The 19,598-nt window shown below is 62.5% G+C and overlaps 1 protein-coding gene across 1 annotated transcript; it reads left to right on the top strand.

The window, feature by feature from the left end:
- The first annotated feature begins 14,607 nt into the window (after nucleotides 1-14,607).
- Nucleotides 14,608-16,743, top strand: TMEM238 (transmembrane protein 238). The gene is made up of 2 exons (XM_050927591.1): nucleotides 14,608-14,987; nucleotides 16,538-16,743. Exon 1 carries the CDS (start codon nucleotides 14,614-14,616, stop codon nucleotides 14,983-14,985), a length of 372 nt encoding a protein of 123 aa, XP_050783548.1. The 5' UTR covers nucleotides 14,608-14,613; the 3' UTR covers nucleotides 14,986-14,987; nucleotides 16,538-16,743.
- Nucleotides 16,744-19,598: the final 2,855 nt, after the last annotated feature.

Below are 19,598 nucleotides of genomic sequence, written 5' to 3'. Positions count from 1 at the left end.
CCCCCCAACCCAGTCCCCTCCACTCTGCTCCCCCCACCACCCCGTACACCCCCCCGAATCCTCCCACACTGCTCCCCCCACCATCCCGTACACCCCCCCGAACCCCCCCACACTGCTCTCCCCCCCCGAACGCCCCCGACCCAGTGCCCTCCACTCTGCTCCCCCCACCATCCCGTACACCCCCCCGAATCCTCCCACACTGCTCTCCCCACCCCCTGAACATCCCCCCAACCCAGTCCCCTCCACTCTGCTCCCCCCACCACCCCGTACACCCCCCCGAATCCTCCCACACTGCTCCCCCACCATCCCGTACACCCCCCCGAACCCCCCCACACTGCTCCCCCCCCCGAACGCCCCCGACCCAGTGCCCTCCACTCTGCTCCCCCCACCATCCCATACACCCCCCCGAACCTGTCCCCCCCACTGTTCCCCACCATGGAGCCAATCCCCACTCTGCTCCCCCCACCATCCCGTACACCCCCCCGAACCCTCCCACACTGCTCTCCCCACCCCCCTGAACGCCCCCCGACCCAGTGCCTTCCACTCTGCTCCCCCCACCATCCCGTACACCCCCCTGAACCCCCTCCCACTGCTCTCCCCACCCCCCTGAATGCCCCCCACCCCAGTGCCTTCCACTCTGCTCCCCCCACCATCCCATACACCCCCCCGAATCCTCCCACACTGCTCTCCCCACCCCCCTGAACGTCCCCGACCCAGTCCCCTCCACTCTGCTCCCCCCATCACCCCGTACACCCCCCCAAATCCTCCCACTCTGCTCCACCCACCATCCCGTACACCCCCCCGGATCCTCCCACACTGCTCTCCCCACCCCCCTGAATGCCCCCCGACCCAGTCCCCTCCACTCTGCTCCCCTCACCATCCCGTACACCCCCCCGAATCCTCCCACACTGCTCTCCCCACCCCCCTGAACGCCCCCCGACCCAGTGCCCTCCACTCTGCTCCCCCCACCATCCCGTACACCCCCCCGAATCCTCCCACACTGCTCTCCCCACTCCCCTGAACGCCCCCCGACCCAGTGCCTTCCACTCTGCTCCCCCCACCATCCCGTACACCCCCCCGAACCCTCCCACGCTCCTCTCCCACCCCCCTGAATGCCCCCCGACCCAGTCCCCTCCACTCTGCTCCCCCCACCATCCCATACACCCCCCCGAATCCTCCCACACTGCTCTCCCAACCCCCCTGAACGCCCCCCGACCCAGTGCCCTCCACTCTGCTCCCCCCACCATCCCATACACCCTCCCGAATCCTCCCACACTGCTCTCCCCACCCCCCTGTACGTCCCCCGACCTAGTCCCCTCCACTCTGCTCCCCCCACCATCCCATACACCCTCTCGAACCCTCCCACACCTCTCTCCCCAACCCCCGAACCCCCCCCGACCCAGTCCCCTCCACTCTGCTCCCCCCACCATCCCGTACACCCTCTCGAACCCTCCCACACCTCTCTCCCCAACCCCTGAATGCCCCCCGACCCAGTCCCCTCCACTCTGCTCCCCCATCACCGTCCTGAATGCCTCCCCACAATCCCCTACTCGGTGTCCCCTGACACCAACCCCCCCATTCCCTGCAGCCCAGGCCCCCTAGCGCCACCCTAGGGCAGGAGTCCAGCCCTGAGCCTTGGTGGTCACTGGCTGCCACGGAGGAGGGACAATTGCACACACGACCCTGACGCAACGTTCACTGCAAATTTTAATAGGCAAAGCTGGAAAAACCGTGACACTCGCAGCCCCATGCTCCTGGCCGGCCAGCCACTGAGGGGCGTCCTAGCTGCTCCCCGCCCCGATCCCGCAGCCGGGGCCCTCCAGACGTCCTGTCCCTGAGAGACTCCCCGGGCCAGGCAACAAATCGTCTCCTCCCGCTCTGGCTGTGTCCGGCCTGAGGGAAGAGAAATTGTTGTCATGTGGGGCAGAGAATGTACTGCCAACTACTGCACACCACTGCAGGGGGGGCTGTGGGGCATGGGGATTGCTCTGTGTCTGTACAGCACCTGGCACAACCAGGGCCCTGATCTCAGTGTGTTGATGTGCCACCATAACACGCAGAATAGGGTGAAGATTTGAATGCGGCTAGCATCCGAGTGCACAGAGATGGAGCTCTGCCAGCCCTTACCTGGCCTCTACTGGGATTTCATTCTGTCTGCAGCCTGCTCACTGCCGCCTCTGTGGAGACAAACACCCACGCCGTGATCAGCTGGGACCCTCCCGGCCCCAATGTCATGATCGAAACACCTGATTCTTCACAAGAGAAAATATCCCCCAACTGCCCCGCTCCACAGAAAGGCAAGTCAAGAGAAGCTATTAAGCAGAACTCGATTATTAGAGTTGATTGGACAATGGGGTGGATTTTCCATAGCAAATCACAACCCGCCCAATGGTTTTCCATTTCCGTCTAAATTTTGACTTTGGCTAACAAAAAAAAAAAAAATCAACAAAAAACCACCCAGGAAACAGCGGAAAGTCATGAAAAAATTGCCAGATAATACAAACAGCTGCAAAACAAATGGGCTAAAAAAAGGGTTAGTTGAATATAATCCACCAAATTTGGGCTATAAAAATTGGCCAACCAGCCAACCTCCCCAAGAAATGGCTGAAAAATTAAACAAATTTTGACTAGGGTTGTCAACCGATTAAAAAAATTAATTGTGATTTATCTCACTGTTAACCAATAATAGAATACCATTTATTGACATTTTTTGGATGTTTTCTACATTTTCAAATTTATTGATTTCAATGACAACACAAAACACAAAGTGTACAGTGCTCACTTTATATTTATTTTTTGATTACAAGTATTTGCACAGTAAACAACAAAAGAAATAGTATTTTCAATTCACCTTATACAAGTACTGTAGTGCAATCTCTTTACCACGACAGTTGAACTTACAAATGTAGAATTGTGCGCCAAAAAAATAACTGCAATCAAAAATAAAACAATGTAAAACTTTTGATCCTACAAGTCTACTCAGTCCTACTTCTTGTTCAGCCAATCACTCAGACAGACAAGTTTCTTTACATTTGCAGGAGATAATGCTGCCTGCTTCTTGTTTACATCGCACCAGAAAGTGAAAACAGGCGTTCGCATGGCACTATTGTAGCCGGTGTTGCAAGATATTTACGTGCCAGATGCGGTAAAGATTCATATGTCCCTTCATGCTTCAACCACCATTCCAGAGGACATGCGTCCATGCAGACCACGGGTTCTGCTCGAGAACGATCCAAAGCAGAGCGGCCCGACGCATGTTCATTTTCACCATCTGAGTCAGATGCCACCAGCAGAAGATTGATTTTCTTTTTTGGTGGTTCGGGTTCTGTAGTTTCCACATCGGAGTGTTGCTCTTTTAAGAGGTCTGAAAGCATGCTCCATACCTCGTCCCTCTCAGATTTTGGATGGCACTTCAGATTCCTAACCCTTGGGTTGAATGCTGTAGCTAGCTTTAGAAATCTCACATTGGTACCTTCTTTGTGTTTTGTGAAATCTGTAGTGAAAGTGTTTTTAAAATGAAAACATGTGCTGGTCATCATCCGAGACTGCTATAACACGAAATATATGGCAGAATGCAGGGAACGTACGATTCTCCCCCAAGAAGTTCAGTCAAAATTTAATTAATGCATTATTTTTTTAACAAGCATCATCAGCATGGAAGCATGTCCTCTGAATGACTGCCAAAGCATGAAGGGGCATACGAACATTTAGCATATCTGGCATGTAAATACCTTGCAATGCCAGCTACAAAAGTGCCATGCGAACACCTGTTCTCACTTTCAGGTGATGTAAATAAGACGTGGGCAGCATTATCTCCCGTAAAGGTAAACAAACTTGTCTGTCTGAGTGATTGGCTGAACAAGAAGTAGGACTGAGTAGACTTGTAGGCTATAAAGTTTTACATTGTTTTGGTTTTGAGTGCAGTAAGATAACAACAACAAAAATCTACATACGTTCCCAATAAAGAGAGTGCATTATGGTACTTTTATGAGGTGAATTGAAAAATACTATTTTTGTTTATCATGTTTACAGTGGAAATATCTGTAATAAAAATAAGAATATAAAATGAGCAGTGTGCACTTTGTAGTCTATGTTGTAATTGAAATAAATATATTTGAAAATGTAGAAAAACATCCAAAAATAGTTAATACATTTCAATTGTATTCTATTGTGTAACAGCGTGTGATTAATTTTTTTAATCGTGATTCATTTTTTGGAGTTAATCGCATGAGTTAACTGCGATTAATCAACAGCCCTAATTTTGCCCCCAAATTGGAAAACAAACAAAAAAAATTGGCCTAAAACCCCTAAAACAATGGCTGAAAATTGAAACTAATGTTGACCAACAATTGGCAAGAAACACAAAATATTGGCTGAAAAAAATATTTTTGCCAGAAACTGCTGAAATGCACAGCAAGGGGGAAGGGAATTGGCCTGAAAACACAAAGCAGCAGCAAAAACGGCCATGATGGGGAAGGTCCCAGAACCCGGGCCCGAATGGCTCTGCTGCAATTGCCTAGCCCGGCAGTCCGGGCCAGATGACCCAGGCCAGGCGCAGGAGTTTGAGCTGGTGGAGATGCGCCACCAGGATCCTTCACGGGCCTGTGTCATGAAAGGGGGGTCTCAGGCAGGCTGGCAGGACTGGGGCAGGAGGGCCGAGACCGCTTGAGTCTAGTGCCGCGAAACCTGCGTGGATTGGGGCTCATGAGACGTGGGGCCAAACACTGGGGGTTAATGCAGCGTGGGGAGTGGAGGGGGGCTGGTAAACCAGGATGCCCAGGGCCTAGAGGCTGCAGGGGGACACGTGAGGGTTGGGGTGTGCCTGTAGGGCTGCCCTGTATGGGTCTGGGGGGGGCTTACTTTTCCTATGGAGTTGGGGAGCAGACCCGCCCCCACACACAGAGCAGTCAGGGCAAGGGGGTCCATCACAGCCCTGGGTAGCCCCCAGGCAGTGCCACGCCCTGGTTCAGGTCCCTCACCCAAATGGGGCAGAGCAGAGGTATCACATGGCAGGGCTCTGCCTTGGTGACGGGCAGGTGGCCATGCCAGGAGAGCGCCCCCAGGTCCCGGCTGGCCAGGGAATGCGTTCAACAGGCCTTGTCTCTGTTCAGCATTGCGGGGAAGCAAATCTCAAAACATCCCCATGTTTCATGGAATGGAAGGCTGATCCGGCCAGCCCGAGCTGGGTATAGAACCCAGGAGTCCTGCCCCCTCCCTCAACCTTACCCCGCTCTAACCACTAGACCGCGTCCCCTCTCAGAGCTGGGGAGAGAACTCAGGAATCCTGGTTCCCAGTGCCCCCTGCTCTAACCAGTAGACCCCACTCCCCTCCTGGCCTGATGAGAGAAGCTCCTGGCAACGGCCCAGACCTGAGCTGGGCTTAGGAAATCTTGAGTCTCAGGAGCAGGGGGTAGGAGGAATGGGGGCAACTGTTGAGCCCCCAGGAAACACTGCTGCCTGTCCTAGAGAGAGTAGAGAGCATCCAATCAGGATCTCTAGGACCTCCTATCCCTCTGCAGCCCCTCCCCCCCAGGCCCCACGGGGAGCACAGTGCTCCCCTATACAGCCCACAGGAAGGAAGCACAGCCCTACCATGTAGTGGGGGAAACTGAGGCACGAGGCTTGACCCAGGGTAACAGAAAGTCAGTCTCAGACCGAGGATAGAACCCAGGAGTCCTGACTCCCAATGTCCCCACTCCCCAACCACTAGACCCCACTCCTCTCCCAGAGCCAGGGAGAGAACCCAGGAGTCCTGGCTCCCAGCCCCCCTACTCTAACCACTAGATCCCACTCCCTTCCCAGAGCCGAGGATAGAACCCAGGAGTCCTGACTCCCCATGTCCCCACTCCCCAACCACTAGACCCCACTCCGCTCCCAGAGCCAGGGAGAGAACCCAGGAGTCCTGGCTCCCAGACCCCCACTCTAACCACTAGATCCCACTCCCTTCCCAGAGCCGGGGATAGAACCCAGGAGTCCTGTGGAAGCAGCCTCTGCTGAACATGCACAGTTGACGTGATGCGCTCCAGCCTCACCTACCTGCTGGCGGGGTGCCCCACAGTGGGGTCCCGCTTGTCTTCCTGCCGACCTTTGCTCCGGCTCCTCGTCTTGCTGGATCCCCAGCCCAGCTCCCTCTGTCTGTCCAGCTCAAAGGGCTGGGTGCTGCTGGGCCTTTGGTCCTTGGAGGGATGCAGGGTCACAGAGACTGCAGCTCTCGCATGGGGCGCCTGCCTCGAGGGGCTCTGGGAACAGGCCCCTCCTTCCTCCCTGGCCTGGCTTCGGCTCTGCTCCCTGGATCTCCCCAGGGAGGCACTGCCCGGGGATGCGTCGCCAGCCTCCGTCCCCAGAGGAGCCCCGGAGCACGGGGAGCTGAGCCGACTCTTCCCCGCATGGGGAGCCCTCTGAGCATCTGTCCCTGGGGTCCTGGCGCTGCTGAAAGACCCTGGCTCAGACCATCCCACGGCCACTGACACTGTAGCCAGCTCCGAAGGGCCGGCAGCCACGGATGCTCTGGATCTCTCTGATGGGCCAGCGGCCACCGAGACTCTGGATTTCTCAGCAGAACCTGGAGCCACCGACGCTCTGGATTTCTCAGCAGAAGCTGGAGAAGTGGGTCTCGATCTTTTTGGCGAGCTTGGAACCACAGAGACTCTGGACTTTTTGGATGTCTCTCTAGATACATCATCGCCTTCCATGCCCAGGGCTGCCACAGTGCCGGGGGTCCCAGCCTCCCTGTTGGAGCTCGGGGAGCTGATTTGACTTCCACTCCGGTTCCCCGTCTTGCTGCACTCTCTTGACCTCCTGCCTGGCAGGCTCAGCTGGTCCCTCCCCAAGGGCCGGGCGCTGGTCCATGGCCCCAGCTCGGACGGACCCACGGCCACCGACACCGTGGCCATCTCTGAAGGGCCGGCAGCCACTGAGGCTCTGGATCTCTCTGAAGGGCCAGCAGCCACTGAGGCTCTGGATCGCTCTGAAGGCCCAGCTGCTCCAGAATCTCTGGACACGGCGCTAGACCCCAGTTGGCTTGGCCTCCCTCTGGGGCTCTGGGAACGGGACCTGCTCTGCTCCGTGGAGGGGCTGGCATGGTCCAGCGGGGCTTGGCTGCTCTCCATGCTGGGCTTCCTGGATCTCTCGCCCGGCTCCATCTCTCCGCCCATCCCCGAGGGCTGGGCGCTGCCCAGCCTGGAAGGACCCGCTGCCGCCGAAGCTGTGGCTACTGCTGAGCGCCCCACGCCCACAGAGGCCGTGGCCACCGCCGAGCGCCCCACACCCATGGAGGCTCTGGATCGCTCGGGGGAGCTGGGAACTGTGGCAGCTCTGGATCCCCCAGACTGCACCTTTGGCAGTGGGCCGCTCTCCCGCTGTGGAGCCGCCCTGGAGCCAGCCGGGCCCTGCTCCCTGCTGCTCTCCATAGCTGAGGGTGGCATGGAGTTGGTCTCCTGGCTGCCCTGGCCCGACAGCTGCACCACGCCCGAGATGGTGACCCGCTTGGAGGGCTTCGAAGACAACTGCGTCTTGGCATCTTCCTGGCTCCTTCTCTTTGGGGAGAGAGGGCACAGAGAATCAGACGGGGCTCGGGGGCTCAGGGCACGAGTGCTGCAGGGGATTATGGGGGATGGGAATGGTGCCAGCCTCCCTCCCCCAGCACATACAGCCCCCTTGCCCTGGGGGCCCTACGCAGGAGGCAGATGTGGGCTCTGGCTCCGTGGCCTGCCTGGCCCTTCCCCAGGGGAGCTGGGTGGCGCCAGGGACCAAGGACCAGCAAACTTGTCACACTGAGGGAGGCCGAATGGGAGTGGGCCGGATCCTATGTGAGATTCGCCTGGCTGAGCCCCTGCATCCCCCCACCCGTCCTCACCTGCCCCCTGCCCATTGCAGCCCGGCCCCCTGGCTCCCCCTACCTGTCTCAGCTTCCCGCCCGTCAGCTTCTCCAGTGAGTTCGACAGGGCGCTGTAGATGGTCACGAACGTGAGGCTGCTCCTGTGCCTGGCTGAGGGGGTGACAGAGCGATGAGACACAAGACAGCCACGTGGGGTGCTGTGGGGCACGGGGCGGGGGGGTTCCAGCTCCCCAAGCCCCACCTCTCCCAGCGGGGAGTACTGTGGGGCATAGGGTGGGAACTTCCCTTGCAGTGGGAAGGAGAATTACCTCCGTACCTGAACTCAGGGCCGATTTCAACTTCCCCTTCGACTCCAATCTCTTCTCCCTGGGAAGGAAGATCCACAGTTCAGCTTCTGGTGACCCGGGGGCCCAAATATCCTGGAATATTCATGTTAGGGCCTCAGGTGGGGGTGACAGTACCATCCCCCTCCCACCTCCTGCTCAGTGACAGTGGGGTACGGGCCACTGCCTCCCATTTGTAAAGCTCCAGCCCCTGTCCTTTAGGTGAATAGAGAATCCCCCTGAGTCTGGAGCAGAACGGTGCATAGGATACAGTGTCAGAGAGATCCGACCACAGCCAGTAGAGGGCAGATTAGTTTGCATGCGCTCACGCATACACACGGAGCAGGACTCTTCCTCTCCAGCAGGGGGCGACAGGGATACACACACACACACACACACACACACACACACACAGAGAGAGAGAGAGAGAGAGAGAGAGCAGGTTTCGATAAGGATCTCAAAACTCCTTAACCAAATCGATTATACAGACTATAGGAGATCATGTCACTCAATGCTGAGATGCTGCCCCTCTGGGGCAGGACACAGGGGCTGGTCATACGGGGACCCCTCACCCAGCACTAGGATACTGCCCCTCTGGGGCGGGGCACCGGGTCTGGTCATATGGAGACCCCTCATCCAGCCCTGGGATGCAGCCCCTCTGGGGTGGTGCCCGAAGGCTGGTTATGTGTTTAACCGATACCCCACCTACTTGGATGGCTTCTTGTGGCCGGCGCTGCCAGAGCTGGTCCGGGCTTTGCCTTTGCCATTTTCTCCAACTGTTGCCCTGGATCTCGGGCCCTGTCTCTTGGCTTGATCCAGTCGGGAGCTGCTCCGGCATCTCTGCCCAGAGGGGCCCACGGCCAGAGCCGCCGCGGTGACCTCCGAAGGCCCCATGCCCCTGGAGAGTTCAGATCTCTCCGGAGGTGCAGCAGCAGCCATGGGCGAGCTGGCTGGCTGCAGAAAGCTGGGAGCCCTGGAGCCACTGGGCCGCTCGTGGGACCTGGGGGTCACGGTGGCTCCAGTTGGCCCACGTGCCGCACTAGATTCACGCTGGCTCCGGGAACGTGACCTGCCCTGCTCCGCGGAGGGGCTGGCGTGGCCCAGCAGGGCTCGGCTCCTCTCCGTGCTGGGCTCCCTGGATCTCTCACTCGGCTCCATCTCTCCACTCATCCCTGAGGGCCGGGTGCTGGCTGGCCTGGATGGACCCGCTGCTGCCGACGCCATGCCCACCGCTGAGCGCCCCACACCCACGGAGGCCGTGCCCACTGCCGAGCGTCCCACGCCCACGGAGGCCGTGCCCACCGCCGAGCGCCCCACGCCCACAGAGGCCGTGCCCACCGCCGAGTGCCCCACGCCTACGGAGGCTCTGGATCGCTCAGGGGAGCCAGGAGCCATAGCAGCTCTGGATGCTGCACTAGATTCATGCGGGCTCTGTGAACGGGACCTGCCCTGCTCCGCGGAGGGACTGATGTGGCCCAGTGGGGCTTGGCTCCTCTCCGTGCTGGGCTCCCTGGATCTCTCAACGGGCTCCATCTCTCCACCCATCCCTGAGGGCTGGGTGCTGGCCGGCCTGGATGGACCCACTGCTGCCGATGCCGTGGCTAACGCTGAGCGTCCCACGCCCACGGAGGCCGTGCCCACAGCCGAGCGCCCCACGCCCACGGAGGCTCTGGATCGCTCAGGGGAGCCGGGAGCCACGGCGGCTCTGGATGCTGCACTAGATTCACGCTGCCTCTGGGAATGGGACCTGCCTTGCTCCGTGAAGGGGCTGGCGTGGCCCAGCAGGGCTCGGCTCCTCTCCGTGCTGGGCTCCCTGGATCTCTCAACGGGCTCCATCTCTCCACCCATCCCCAAGGGCTGGGTGCTGGCTGGCCTGGATGGACCTGCTGCTGCCGACGCCGTGGCTACTGCCGAGCGCCCCACGCCCACGGAGGCCGTGCCCACCGCCGAGCGCCCCACGCCCACGGAGGCTCTGGATCGCTCAGGGGAGCTGGGATCTGTGGTGGCTCTGGACCCAACACTAGATCCACGCTGGCTCGGGGTTCCTGCTGGGCTCCGGGAACCAGAGGGGATGGCCAGGCTCAGCTGACCACGGTTCCTCTCTGTGCTTGGCTCCCCGGACACTGGGCCCTGCTGTGAGGGACCCTGGGGTAACGGCAGCTCTAACCACCAGACCCCCACTTCCCTCCCAGAGTCAGGGAGAGAACCCAGGTGTCCTGGCTCGCAGCCCCTGCCCCGCTCTAACCACTAGACTGCATTGACACCTGTCCCTCAGCCACCGGCTGCATCACTCCTTGCTCAGCAGCGCCCCCTAGGCCCGGTGAAGAGCAGGGCAGGCGGGGAACTCCTCTGGGCTAGTGTTGGGGGAAACACCCTTTCCCAGGACCCCCCCTTCCTGGGAGACAGTGGTCCTCTGCCCAAGGCACAGCTCCCCTCAGCCCCCTAAGTTAAGGGTTGCAACCCCCTCTCGTCAGCCCTCACCTGCGTCCAGGGGCTGGCGACCTTTGCCCGGGACCCAGAAAGACCATCAAGGAGCTGAGCGGTGCTGGGGGAGCATCTCACCGGGGCTGCTGGGAAACAGGAGGGGAGTGAGGGGCTGGGTGCGGGCAGGGATCCTGGCTGCCCCAGGCCCATCTCTGCCAGCAGGGGGCGCTGGTGGGAGTGGGGCGAGAGCGCTGGCTGGCGGGTGTGGGGGGCTCCTGGCTGCTCCAGCTGCACCTCTGCCAGGAGGGGGCGCTGTGGGGCTGCCCTGATTCCTGTACCAGCCTGTGCAGTACCTACCTATGTTGGGTGATGTGGGGCATCTGGATCCCCGTCCCCCTATGCTTTGCCTGCAGAGAGAGAGCCCAGATCAGAACCACCCGGCCTGTGGGGGAGGAAGGATGGCAGGGGCAGCCCCCCGGCCCAGCTGGGATCCTCTGCAGATCTCAGAGCCCACATACAGGGTTCCCCCTGTGATCTTCCCCCTGTGTCCCAGCCCGTCCCTCCAGGCTTCCCTCACCGCGGGCTCAAAAGAGACATAGGGGATCTATGGGCTGGAAAGACCTCCTTGCTCTAAGCATGGGGCCATGTTCCCCTCTCTTCCAGAGCCGCAGCCAGAACCCAGGAGTCCTGGCTCCCAGCCCCCCGCTCTAACCACTAGCCCCCACTCCCCTCCCAGAGCTGGGGAGAGAACCCAGGAGTCCTGGCTCCCTGCCACCTTCCCCCAGTCTCCGGCTGGCCCAGCGGTACCTACGTGGAGGGTTGCTGCCCCCTGGTGGGGTTGGCTGGGCGCTGCCTCCCGCTCAGCTGCCCCTGGCTGGGGGTCTGGCTCCCGCTGCCCGGCGGCTCCCCAAGTCGGGGTTTCAGGGCCCTGGGCTCCTCCTCCTCCTGGATGGGCTGCAGCCGCTGTCTGGGGGGCGGCTGGAGAGATAGGGGAGCAGGGATGGAGGGATGGGTCAGCCCAGCAGGACAGGATCTGCCCCCCACCGTGTGCCCCCTATGTTGCCTTGCACTCCCCACACAGTGCTGCCCCCTGCACACTCCCCAGCCACTGACCCCATGCCCCTCATCCCCCCACGCTGCCCAGCCGGGTCCCCCTGGTGCCCAACATCCCCCCCACCCATACACCCCATGCCCACCATGGGCCCGACGACTCCGTGCTGCCCCCAGCTGACCTTGGCGCTGTGCCCACGCAGGTCGGTGGTGTGCCAGGAGGGGACGCTGGCCCAGCTGTCTGGGGGGGCTCTCAGCAGGTAGATGAGGCGCAGCCAGCGTGCAAAGAGCGGGTGCTCCTCCCCCCGGGGGGCGCAGAGCTGCAGGTAGTAGACTCGCCCTGTGGCCAGGCGCAGCTTCAGCCGCTGCTCCCCCAGATCATGCAGGAAGATGCTCACCAGCTCCAGCGGGATCAGCCTGCCGGGGGTGGGGGGGTCAGCTGGATGCCTGGGTTCCAGCCCCGTTTGGGGAGGGGGTCCTAGTGGTTAGAGCTGGGGGGGGCGGAGAGCCAGGATTCCTGGGTTGTTTCCCTGGCTCTGGGAGGGAAATGGGGTCTAGTGGTTAGAGCAGAGAGGCCTAGAATCTGTTCACACAGCACTGAGATGCAGCCACCTCTGGGGTGGGGCACCAGGGCTGTTCATGCAGCTGCCTTTTGCAGAGCGCAAAGCTTTTCCTGCCCCTGACTCACAGACCAGGCCCCGCTCCCAGCTTCTATTGGACTGGCTGCAGCACGGCGTCCCCTAGTGCCATCGAGCCCTGGCTGCTGTGAAGGGCGCCCCCTGCTGGCACTCACCGGGTCAGCTCCAGCCCTGGCTGGATGTGAGCCCCCTTGGGGCCCAACAGCTCCCCCTGGGGCCTCTCCATGGGGCGGGCGATGATCATGACGTCCGGCAGGAGCAGGGCGGGGCTGATGGCGGCGATGCCCAGGGTCACCAGGCTGGCACGGTTGTGCAGATCCACCAGTTCGCCCTGCTTGGTCACCTGCAAGGCAGGAGAGGTTTAGTGGGGGGGTCCCAGGCACCAGTCCCTGCCCCCCTGCTGGATCACGCACCCTTCTCCCCAGGCAGCAGGACTAGAACCCGCGGCTTCCAGCCACACCAGGGAGAGGCCTTGGCCCTGGGCCTGACGGAGCCCAGCCAAGGTTCAGGGAGTGGGCAAGGAGCTGCTGGGCAAGGAGCAGCCTAGAGAGGGTGCCCTGAAGCTGCCCCACTCCCCCCCACACCAGCAGGAGGCAGCACTCACCTGCAGGAAGTTGCTCTCAAAGAGGGGGGCAGGGCACAAGGGGTTGTACTCCCTCCGTGCCAGCAGCTTCTGCAGCTCCCCGACGACTGGGATCCACCCGGCAAAGGCGAAGTCGCTGATGCATTCGGGGAAGGGGTGCGGACTCCTCCGCACGATGCCTAGGCGGGAAGCCAGCGAGAGGAGAACCCAGGAGTCCTGGCTCTCAGCCCCCTGCTGTGGCCATTAGACCCCACTCCCTTAGAACACAGGTGTCCTGGCCCTCAGCCACCCCCGCTCTAACCACTAGACCCCACTCCTGTCCCAGAGCCGGGGAGAGAACCCAGGAGTCCTGCCCCCCCTTACACACCAGTCCCCATCCTCAGCCCACCTGGTGGATACATCAGCATGGCCAGCTAGCTGGGTCAGGCCTGGCTTGCCGGGGTTGGGGGTCCCAGGAGGCTGAGATCGTGGGGCACGTCATGGCAGCAGCAGGGGTCCGTGACTGCCAGTGCCAGGGGCCCCATGGCTCCAGCACAGGGTGCTTCCAGCATCAGTGCCCCCTGCTGGCAAGGCATCATCACTGCCCCATGCTGCTCTGGGTCAGCCCGGAACCTCTGACCTGGGGCCTGGCATTGTGATATCAGCAGGCCCCTCCCTGCCCCAGGGCTTCCTCTGGCCCCCATCACCATGGCCTCTGGGTGCCTCACAAGCTGCAGGCTATTTACCCACCACCACCCGCAAAGCAGGGCAGGGTGCTCTACCCATTGTAGGGATGAGGAAACTGAGACCCAGAGAGGTTAAGTGACCAACCAGGATGAGCAGGGAATTCAGTTTGGTGGGGGTGTCCCACAGCCCAAGTTAGTGTCCAAAAAAACAGGGCTAGCCTTTCTTCTGGGCTGGGAGCCAGGACACCTGGGTTCTCTGGGAGGGGACTGGGGTCTAGTGGTTAGGGCAGGGGGGCTGGGAGCCAGGAGGAGACTGGGGTCTAGTGGTTAGAGCAGGGAGCCAGGACTCCTGGGTTCTCTCCCCAGCTCTGGGAGGGGTCTGAGGGAGCAGCCAGGGTTGTCTCGGGGGGCGTTTCACCCATGCTGGGTTTATAACATTCAGCGGCCTGTACCCGTTCTGAATGGGTTAAAGACAACCTTCCTCACCGTCTAGGCTCTCATTGGTCGGACAGGTAAAGGTGAGCAGGAAGAGGGGAGCATGCAGCACAGCTGATTGGATAGTGCACACCTGGGGGCGGGTCTTAGGAGTAAGCAGCGTCTCTTTTGACCTCAGCAGGTAGAGCGAAACTGAGTGACCCAGGTGACCGAGCCAGGCCCCGCCCACCATTGTGTGTGGGGGCTGGGAGCCAGGACTCCTGGGTTCTCTCCCCAGCTTTGGGAGGGGAGTGGGAGCTAGTGGTTAGAAGGAGGGAGCCAGGACTCCTGGGTTCCCTCCCCAGCTTTGGGAGGGGAGTGGGAGCTAGTGGTTAGAAGTGGGGGAGGAGGGCTGGGAACCAGGACGCCTGGGTTCTCTCCCCAGTCAGGCGTGGCCATCCCAGCCGTGCCCTGTGGCGGGCAGGGAAGGGTTAACCCGGGCAGAGAGCGATACCTGCCGGGTCCCGCCCTGCCCTTCCCCAGCAGCCGGGCCGGTTCTCAGCGCACCTGGCCGCCGCCTCCCTGCCCAGCGCCAGCCCGGATCCCTGCCCCCGCGCCCCGGATCCCTGCCGGGTCTGTGCCCCCCTGCGCCCCGGAGCCCTCGGGACCTGCCCCCGCCATGGCCTCGGGGGGGCTGGGCCGGTGCCGCCTGGCGCTGGGCCTGGCGCTGCTGCTGGACGGAGCGGGCATGGGGGCGCTGCTGACGGGCATCTTCGCCCGGCTGCGGGTGCGGGGCCAGGACTTCGGGGACCTGCTGATCTACTCGGGCGCGGTGCTGGTCTTCCTGAGCCTGCTGGGCTGGGTGCTCTGGTACACGGGCAACCTGGAGCTGGCGCCCGACGAGCTGGGGCGCGACTACGGGGCCAAGGGGGGCACCCTGGCCCGCCTCGCCCGCAAGATCTCCCGCCGCTGGTCCCGGCGCCAGCCCGGCCCGCTGGCCCTGGGCCCCGTCCGGGGGAACCAGGGGCCCCCGTCCCGGGAAACGGTCTAGAGGTAACCCTGCCCTGTGTGCCCCCAAACCTGGCCCTGCTGCCCTGCCCTGTGTGCCCCCAAGCCATGTCCCCTGTGTGCCCCCAAACCTGGCCCTACTACCCTGCCCCTGTGCCCCCAACCCTGCCCCTAATGCTCTTTCCCCCTGAACCCTAAACCCTGCCCCTAATACTCTTCCCCCTGTGCCCCTCAAATGCTGTCCCTGTGCTTTGCCCACCCAAACCCTGTTCCTGCTGCCCTGCCCTGTGTGCCCCCAAACCCTGCCCCAATGTTCTTCCTCCTGTGCCCCCAAACGCTGTCCCTGCGGCCCTGTCCCCCAAACCCTGCCCTGTGTCCCCCAACCCTACCCCAAAACGCTGTCTCTGTTGCCCTGCTCTGTATGTCCCCCAACCCTGCCCCTAATGCTCTTCCCCGTGATCCCCAAACGCTGTCCCTGCTGCCCTGCCCCAAACCCTGTGCCCCCAAACCCTGCCCCCTGTGCCTCCTAAACCCTGCCCCTAATACTCTTCCCCCTGTGCCCACAAACTGTCCCTGCTGCCCTCCCCCCAAACCCTGCCCCTGCTGTCCTGCCCCCGTGCCCTCAAACCTTTCCCCCCAAACTCAGCCCTGTGTGCCCCCCAAATCCTGCCCTGTGACCTCAAATCCTGTCCCTGCTGCCCTGCCCCATGTGCCCCCAATCCCTGCCCTGTGTGCCCTGCCCCCTGTGCCTGTCAAACCCAGTCCCTTCTGCCTGTGTCCCCTAACCCTGCTCCCCAAGCCCTGCCCCTGCTGCCCTTCCTCCTGTGCCTCCCAAACTGTGCCCCCCAAACTGTCCTCTCTGCCTCCTTCTGCCCTGTCCCCAAACCCTATCTCCTGTGCCCCCAAACCATGTCCCCTGCTTCCCAAACCCTGTCCTTTTTGCCCTGCCCCATGTGCCCCCAAACCCTGTCATCTCTGCCTCCTGCTGCCCTGTGCCTCAAGCCTACCCTGAGTGCCCCCAAACCACATCCCCTGCCCCCCAAACCCTATCCCCGCTGCCCTGCTCCCTTTGCCCCCAAGCCCTGCTTCCAAACCTTGAACCCCCCGTGCCTGCAAGCTCTGCCCCCAAACCCCACCCCCTCGGGTCCCTCCAAACCCTGCTCACATTGCCCTTCTCCCCAAACCCTGCCCCCTGGGAAAGGGCCGAGAGGGACCCCCAACTTCCCCTCCCCCCCACCAGCACAGCGCCCCCTAGTGTCACGTTCGCCCCTTCCTCTCCTCCCATCATCTTCATCAAATTTTATGACTGTGGCTGGGAACTGGGCCCTGGTGTGGTGGTGGTGGGGGCTGGTGTGGTGAGGGGGGGCAGGGGAACCCCAGGCCCTGGTGCGGGGGGTGGTGGGCAGGGCAGCCAGGTCACTGGGATTCGGATGCTGTTCTGGGGGAGCAGGGGAGAGCAGCTTAACCGAGGGGTGTGAAACATCTGGATGGGCCATTCTGATGGGTGGGAGGCATTGGCAGGGCCCTCCCGATACAATTATCCCCCCAACTCAGAGCCCCCCCGGAGCTTATGACTGACTGTCCATCTCTTCCAGATGCCTTTTGGGACAGAACCCTGGGGGGCAAGTCGGATGGTGGATCTGTCTGGGACCAGCCCTCCCCCCCCTCCGCTGATTCAGAGAGCACTCACGGGGCTGCGAGACAGACGGACTGAACCAGCCCCAGGACAGAGGGACAGAGACGCGGCCTCTCTGGGGTGGAGCATGGGGGCTGGGTATCTGGGGACCCCTCGCCTGGCGCTGGGACGGCAGAGCTTGGAGGCTGGGTGCTGGCTCCCCTGACCCAGAGAAGGGGCGTCTGTCACAGGGAAGTGTCATTTGTATTTAAAACACTTTGTGTCTGAGACCCACTGCTCTGTGCTTCCTTGTCCTGCATCGCATGCTGCGGAGTGGGGTCTAGTGGTTAGAGCAGGGGGGCTGGGAGCCAGGACTCCTGGGTTCTCCCCCTGGCTCTGGGAGGGGAGTGGTGTCTAGTGGTTAGAGCAGGGGGGCTGGGAGCCAAGATGCTTGGATTCTATCCCTGGCTCTGGGAGGGGAGTGGGGTCTGGGGGTGGGGGGCAACTGGGAGCCAGGATGCCTAGGTTCCCTCTCTGGCTCTGGGAGGGGAGTGAGGTCTGGGGGTGGGGAGTGGCTGGGAGCCAGGACTCCTGGGTTCTCCCCCTGGCTTTGGGAGGGGAGTGGGGTCTAGTGGTTAGAGAGAAAAGGCCCCGTGTCCCATTTCTTGCCCCCATTCTGGGGTGGAGCGCGGGGGCTGTGTATACAGGGATCCAGATGAGGGAAGGGAATGTGGCAACAGCATGTGCCTCACCCCCCAGCTTATCAAGAAAAAAGTGGGGGGAGGGAAATTAACCCTTTATTGTGTGAGGGATGCAGCAGCCCAGGTGTGTGTGGGGGGGTCCCCCCAGCCTGTCCCTACTCCCCCGTCTCTTTTGGCTCTTCCTCTCTGGGCTCCATCCCCTTCTCTTCCTCCTGGTCACTCTCCTCCAGCAGCTTCATCAGATAATCAGCCGCCTCTGCGTCCGACCTCGACTTCGGCTCCCCCGGCTCCTTCCCTGCTGCCCGGGTGCTCTTGAGCCTGCTGCGGGGAGAACAGAGATAGTGGGGGGCTGGGAGCCAGGACTCCTGGGTTCTCTCCCCGGCTCTGGGAGGGGAGTGGGGCCTAGTGGTTAGACATTGGGGGGGCTGGGAGCCAGGACTCCTGGGTTCTCTCCCCGGCTCTGGGAGGCGAGTGGGGCCTAGTGGCTAGAGTGGGGGGCGGGGCTGGGAGCCAGGACTTCTGGCTTCTCTCTCTGGCTCTGAGAGGGGAGTGGATTGGGGTATCTAGTGACCCAAATGGGAAAGGCCCGAGCCAGCCAGTCCCTGCCCTGGGGCCGCATGGGAGCCGGTGCCCCCTAGAGGGGAAAGGCCCCGGGCCCCATTCCCAGCCCCCCTGAGCCAGCCAGTCCCTGCCCTGGGGCCGCATGGGAGCCGGTGCCCCCTAGAGGGGAAAGGCCCTGGGTCCTTTGCTGGGCTCCGCCATTGAGCTCTCAGCCAGGACTGGACTGTGTAGAAAGCTGGCTTGATTCCAGTGCTGAGGCTGGAGAACCCAGGAGTCCGGGGCGAGTCTGAGCCCGTCTGTGCCCGTGGGATGCTGCAGCTGCCCGACCTCAGGGCTCCGGTTCCCTTCCCCCCCCCCCGCCCCCAGGGGACACGGAGTCCAGGGCGGTTCTGCTCCAGCTGGTACCTACCAGGTGACGCAGACGCAGAGGAACAGCCCGGCGGCCCCCACGCAGACCCCCCCCAGGATCCCGGCGTTCCGGCGCTGGCGCGGTTCTGCCAAGGAAAGGGAGGGTTGGGGCAGCCCAGCACCTGCCAGCCGCCTCTGGGGAGGGCGGGGGGGGCTGCGGCTGGCTCTGGGGGGGAGTGCGGGGCTGGGTATATAAAACCTCAGGCAGGGCAGCAGTTGGCTCTAGGGTTGGCCGCAGGGTGTGGCTGGCTCTGGGGTGGGGTGCGGGGGCTGGATGTACAGAGCCCCACATAGGACTGGAGTTGGCTTTGGTGTCAGGTGAGGGGGTACAGCTGTGTGGGTGGGGTGTACAGAGCCGCACATGGGGGATGCGGCCAGCTCTTGCGGGTGCGGGGGATGCAGCTGGCTTTGGGGTGGGGGCTGGATGTACAGAGCCCCATGTGGGGGATGCAGCTTCCTCTGGGGGGCGTGGGGGATGTGGCTGGATCTGGGGTGGGGTGAGGTGCAGGGGGCTGGGTGTACAGAGCCCCCGCAGGGGGGATGCGGCTGGCTCTGGGTGGGGTGTGGGAGCTGGGTGTTCAGCCCTCCATGTAGGGGAGGCACCAGCTCTGGGGGGCATGGGGGAAGAGCTGGCTCGGGGGGGGTGCGGGGGAGGCGCCGGCTCTGGGGGATGTGGCTGGTTCTGGGTGGGCGCAGGGGATGTGGGGGGCGCGGGGGATGTGCTGGCTCTGGAGGGCAGAGGGGATGCGGCTGGCTCTGGGCGGTGCGGGGGAGGTGCCGGCTCTGGGGGATGCGGCTGGCTCTGTGGGGCAGAGGGGATGCGGCTGGCTCTGGGGGTCGCGGGGGATGTGCTGGCTCTGTGGGGCAGAGGGGATGCGGCTGGCTCTGGGGGTCACGGGGGATGTGCTGGCTCTGTGGGACAGAGGGGATGCGGCTGGTTCTGGGGGTCGCGGGGGATGCGGCTGGCTCTGTGGGGCAGAGGGGATGCGGCTGGCTCTGGGGGTCGCGGGGGATGCGGCTGGCTCTGTGGGGCAGAGGGGATGCGGCTCGCTCTGGGGGTCGCGGGGGATGTGCTGGCTCTGTGGGGCAGAGGGGATGTGGCTGGTTCTGGGTGGGTGTAGGAGATGCGGCTGGTTCTGGGTGTGGTGTGGGGGCAGCGCCAGCTCTGGATGATGTGGCAGGCTCTGGGGGGCGCGGGGATGCAGCTGGCTCTGGGGGATGCGGCCAGCGCTGGGAGATGCAGGGGATGTGGCTGGCTCTGGGGGATGCGGCCGGCGCTGGGGGGCGCGGGGGATGCGCTGGGTCTGTGGGGCAGAGGAGATGCAGCTGGCTCTGAGGGATGCGGCTGGCGCTGGGAGGCACAGGGGATGC

The sequence above is a fragment of the Gopherus flavomarginatus genome, chromosome 18 (genome assembly GCF_025201925.1).
Source record: "Gopherus flavomarginatus isolate rGopFla2 chromosome 18, rGopFla2.mat.asm, whole genome shotgun sequence".
NCBI lineage: Eukaryota > Metazoa > Chordata > Testudines > Testudinidae > Gopherus > Gopherus flavomarginatus.
This window is presented reverse-complemented; position numbering and strand designations above follow the sequence as displayed.

What these genes read in the sequence shown, in the direction of transcription:
- TMEM238 (XM_050927591.1), top strand. Translation starts at nt 14,614, where the DNA reads ATGGCCTCGGGGGGGCTGGGCCGGTGCCGCCTGGCGCTGGGCCTGGCG.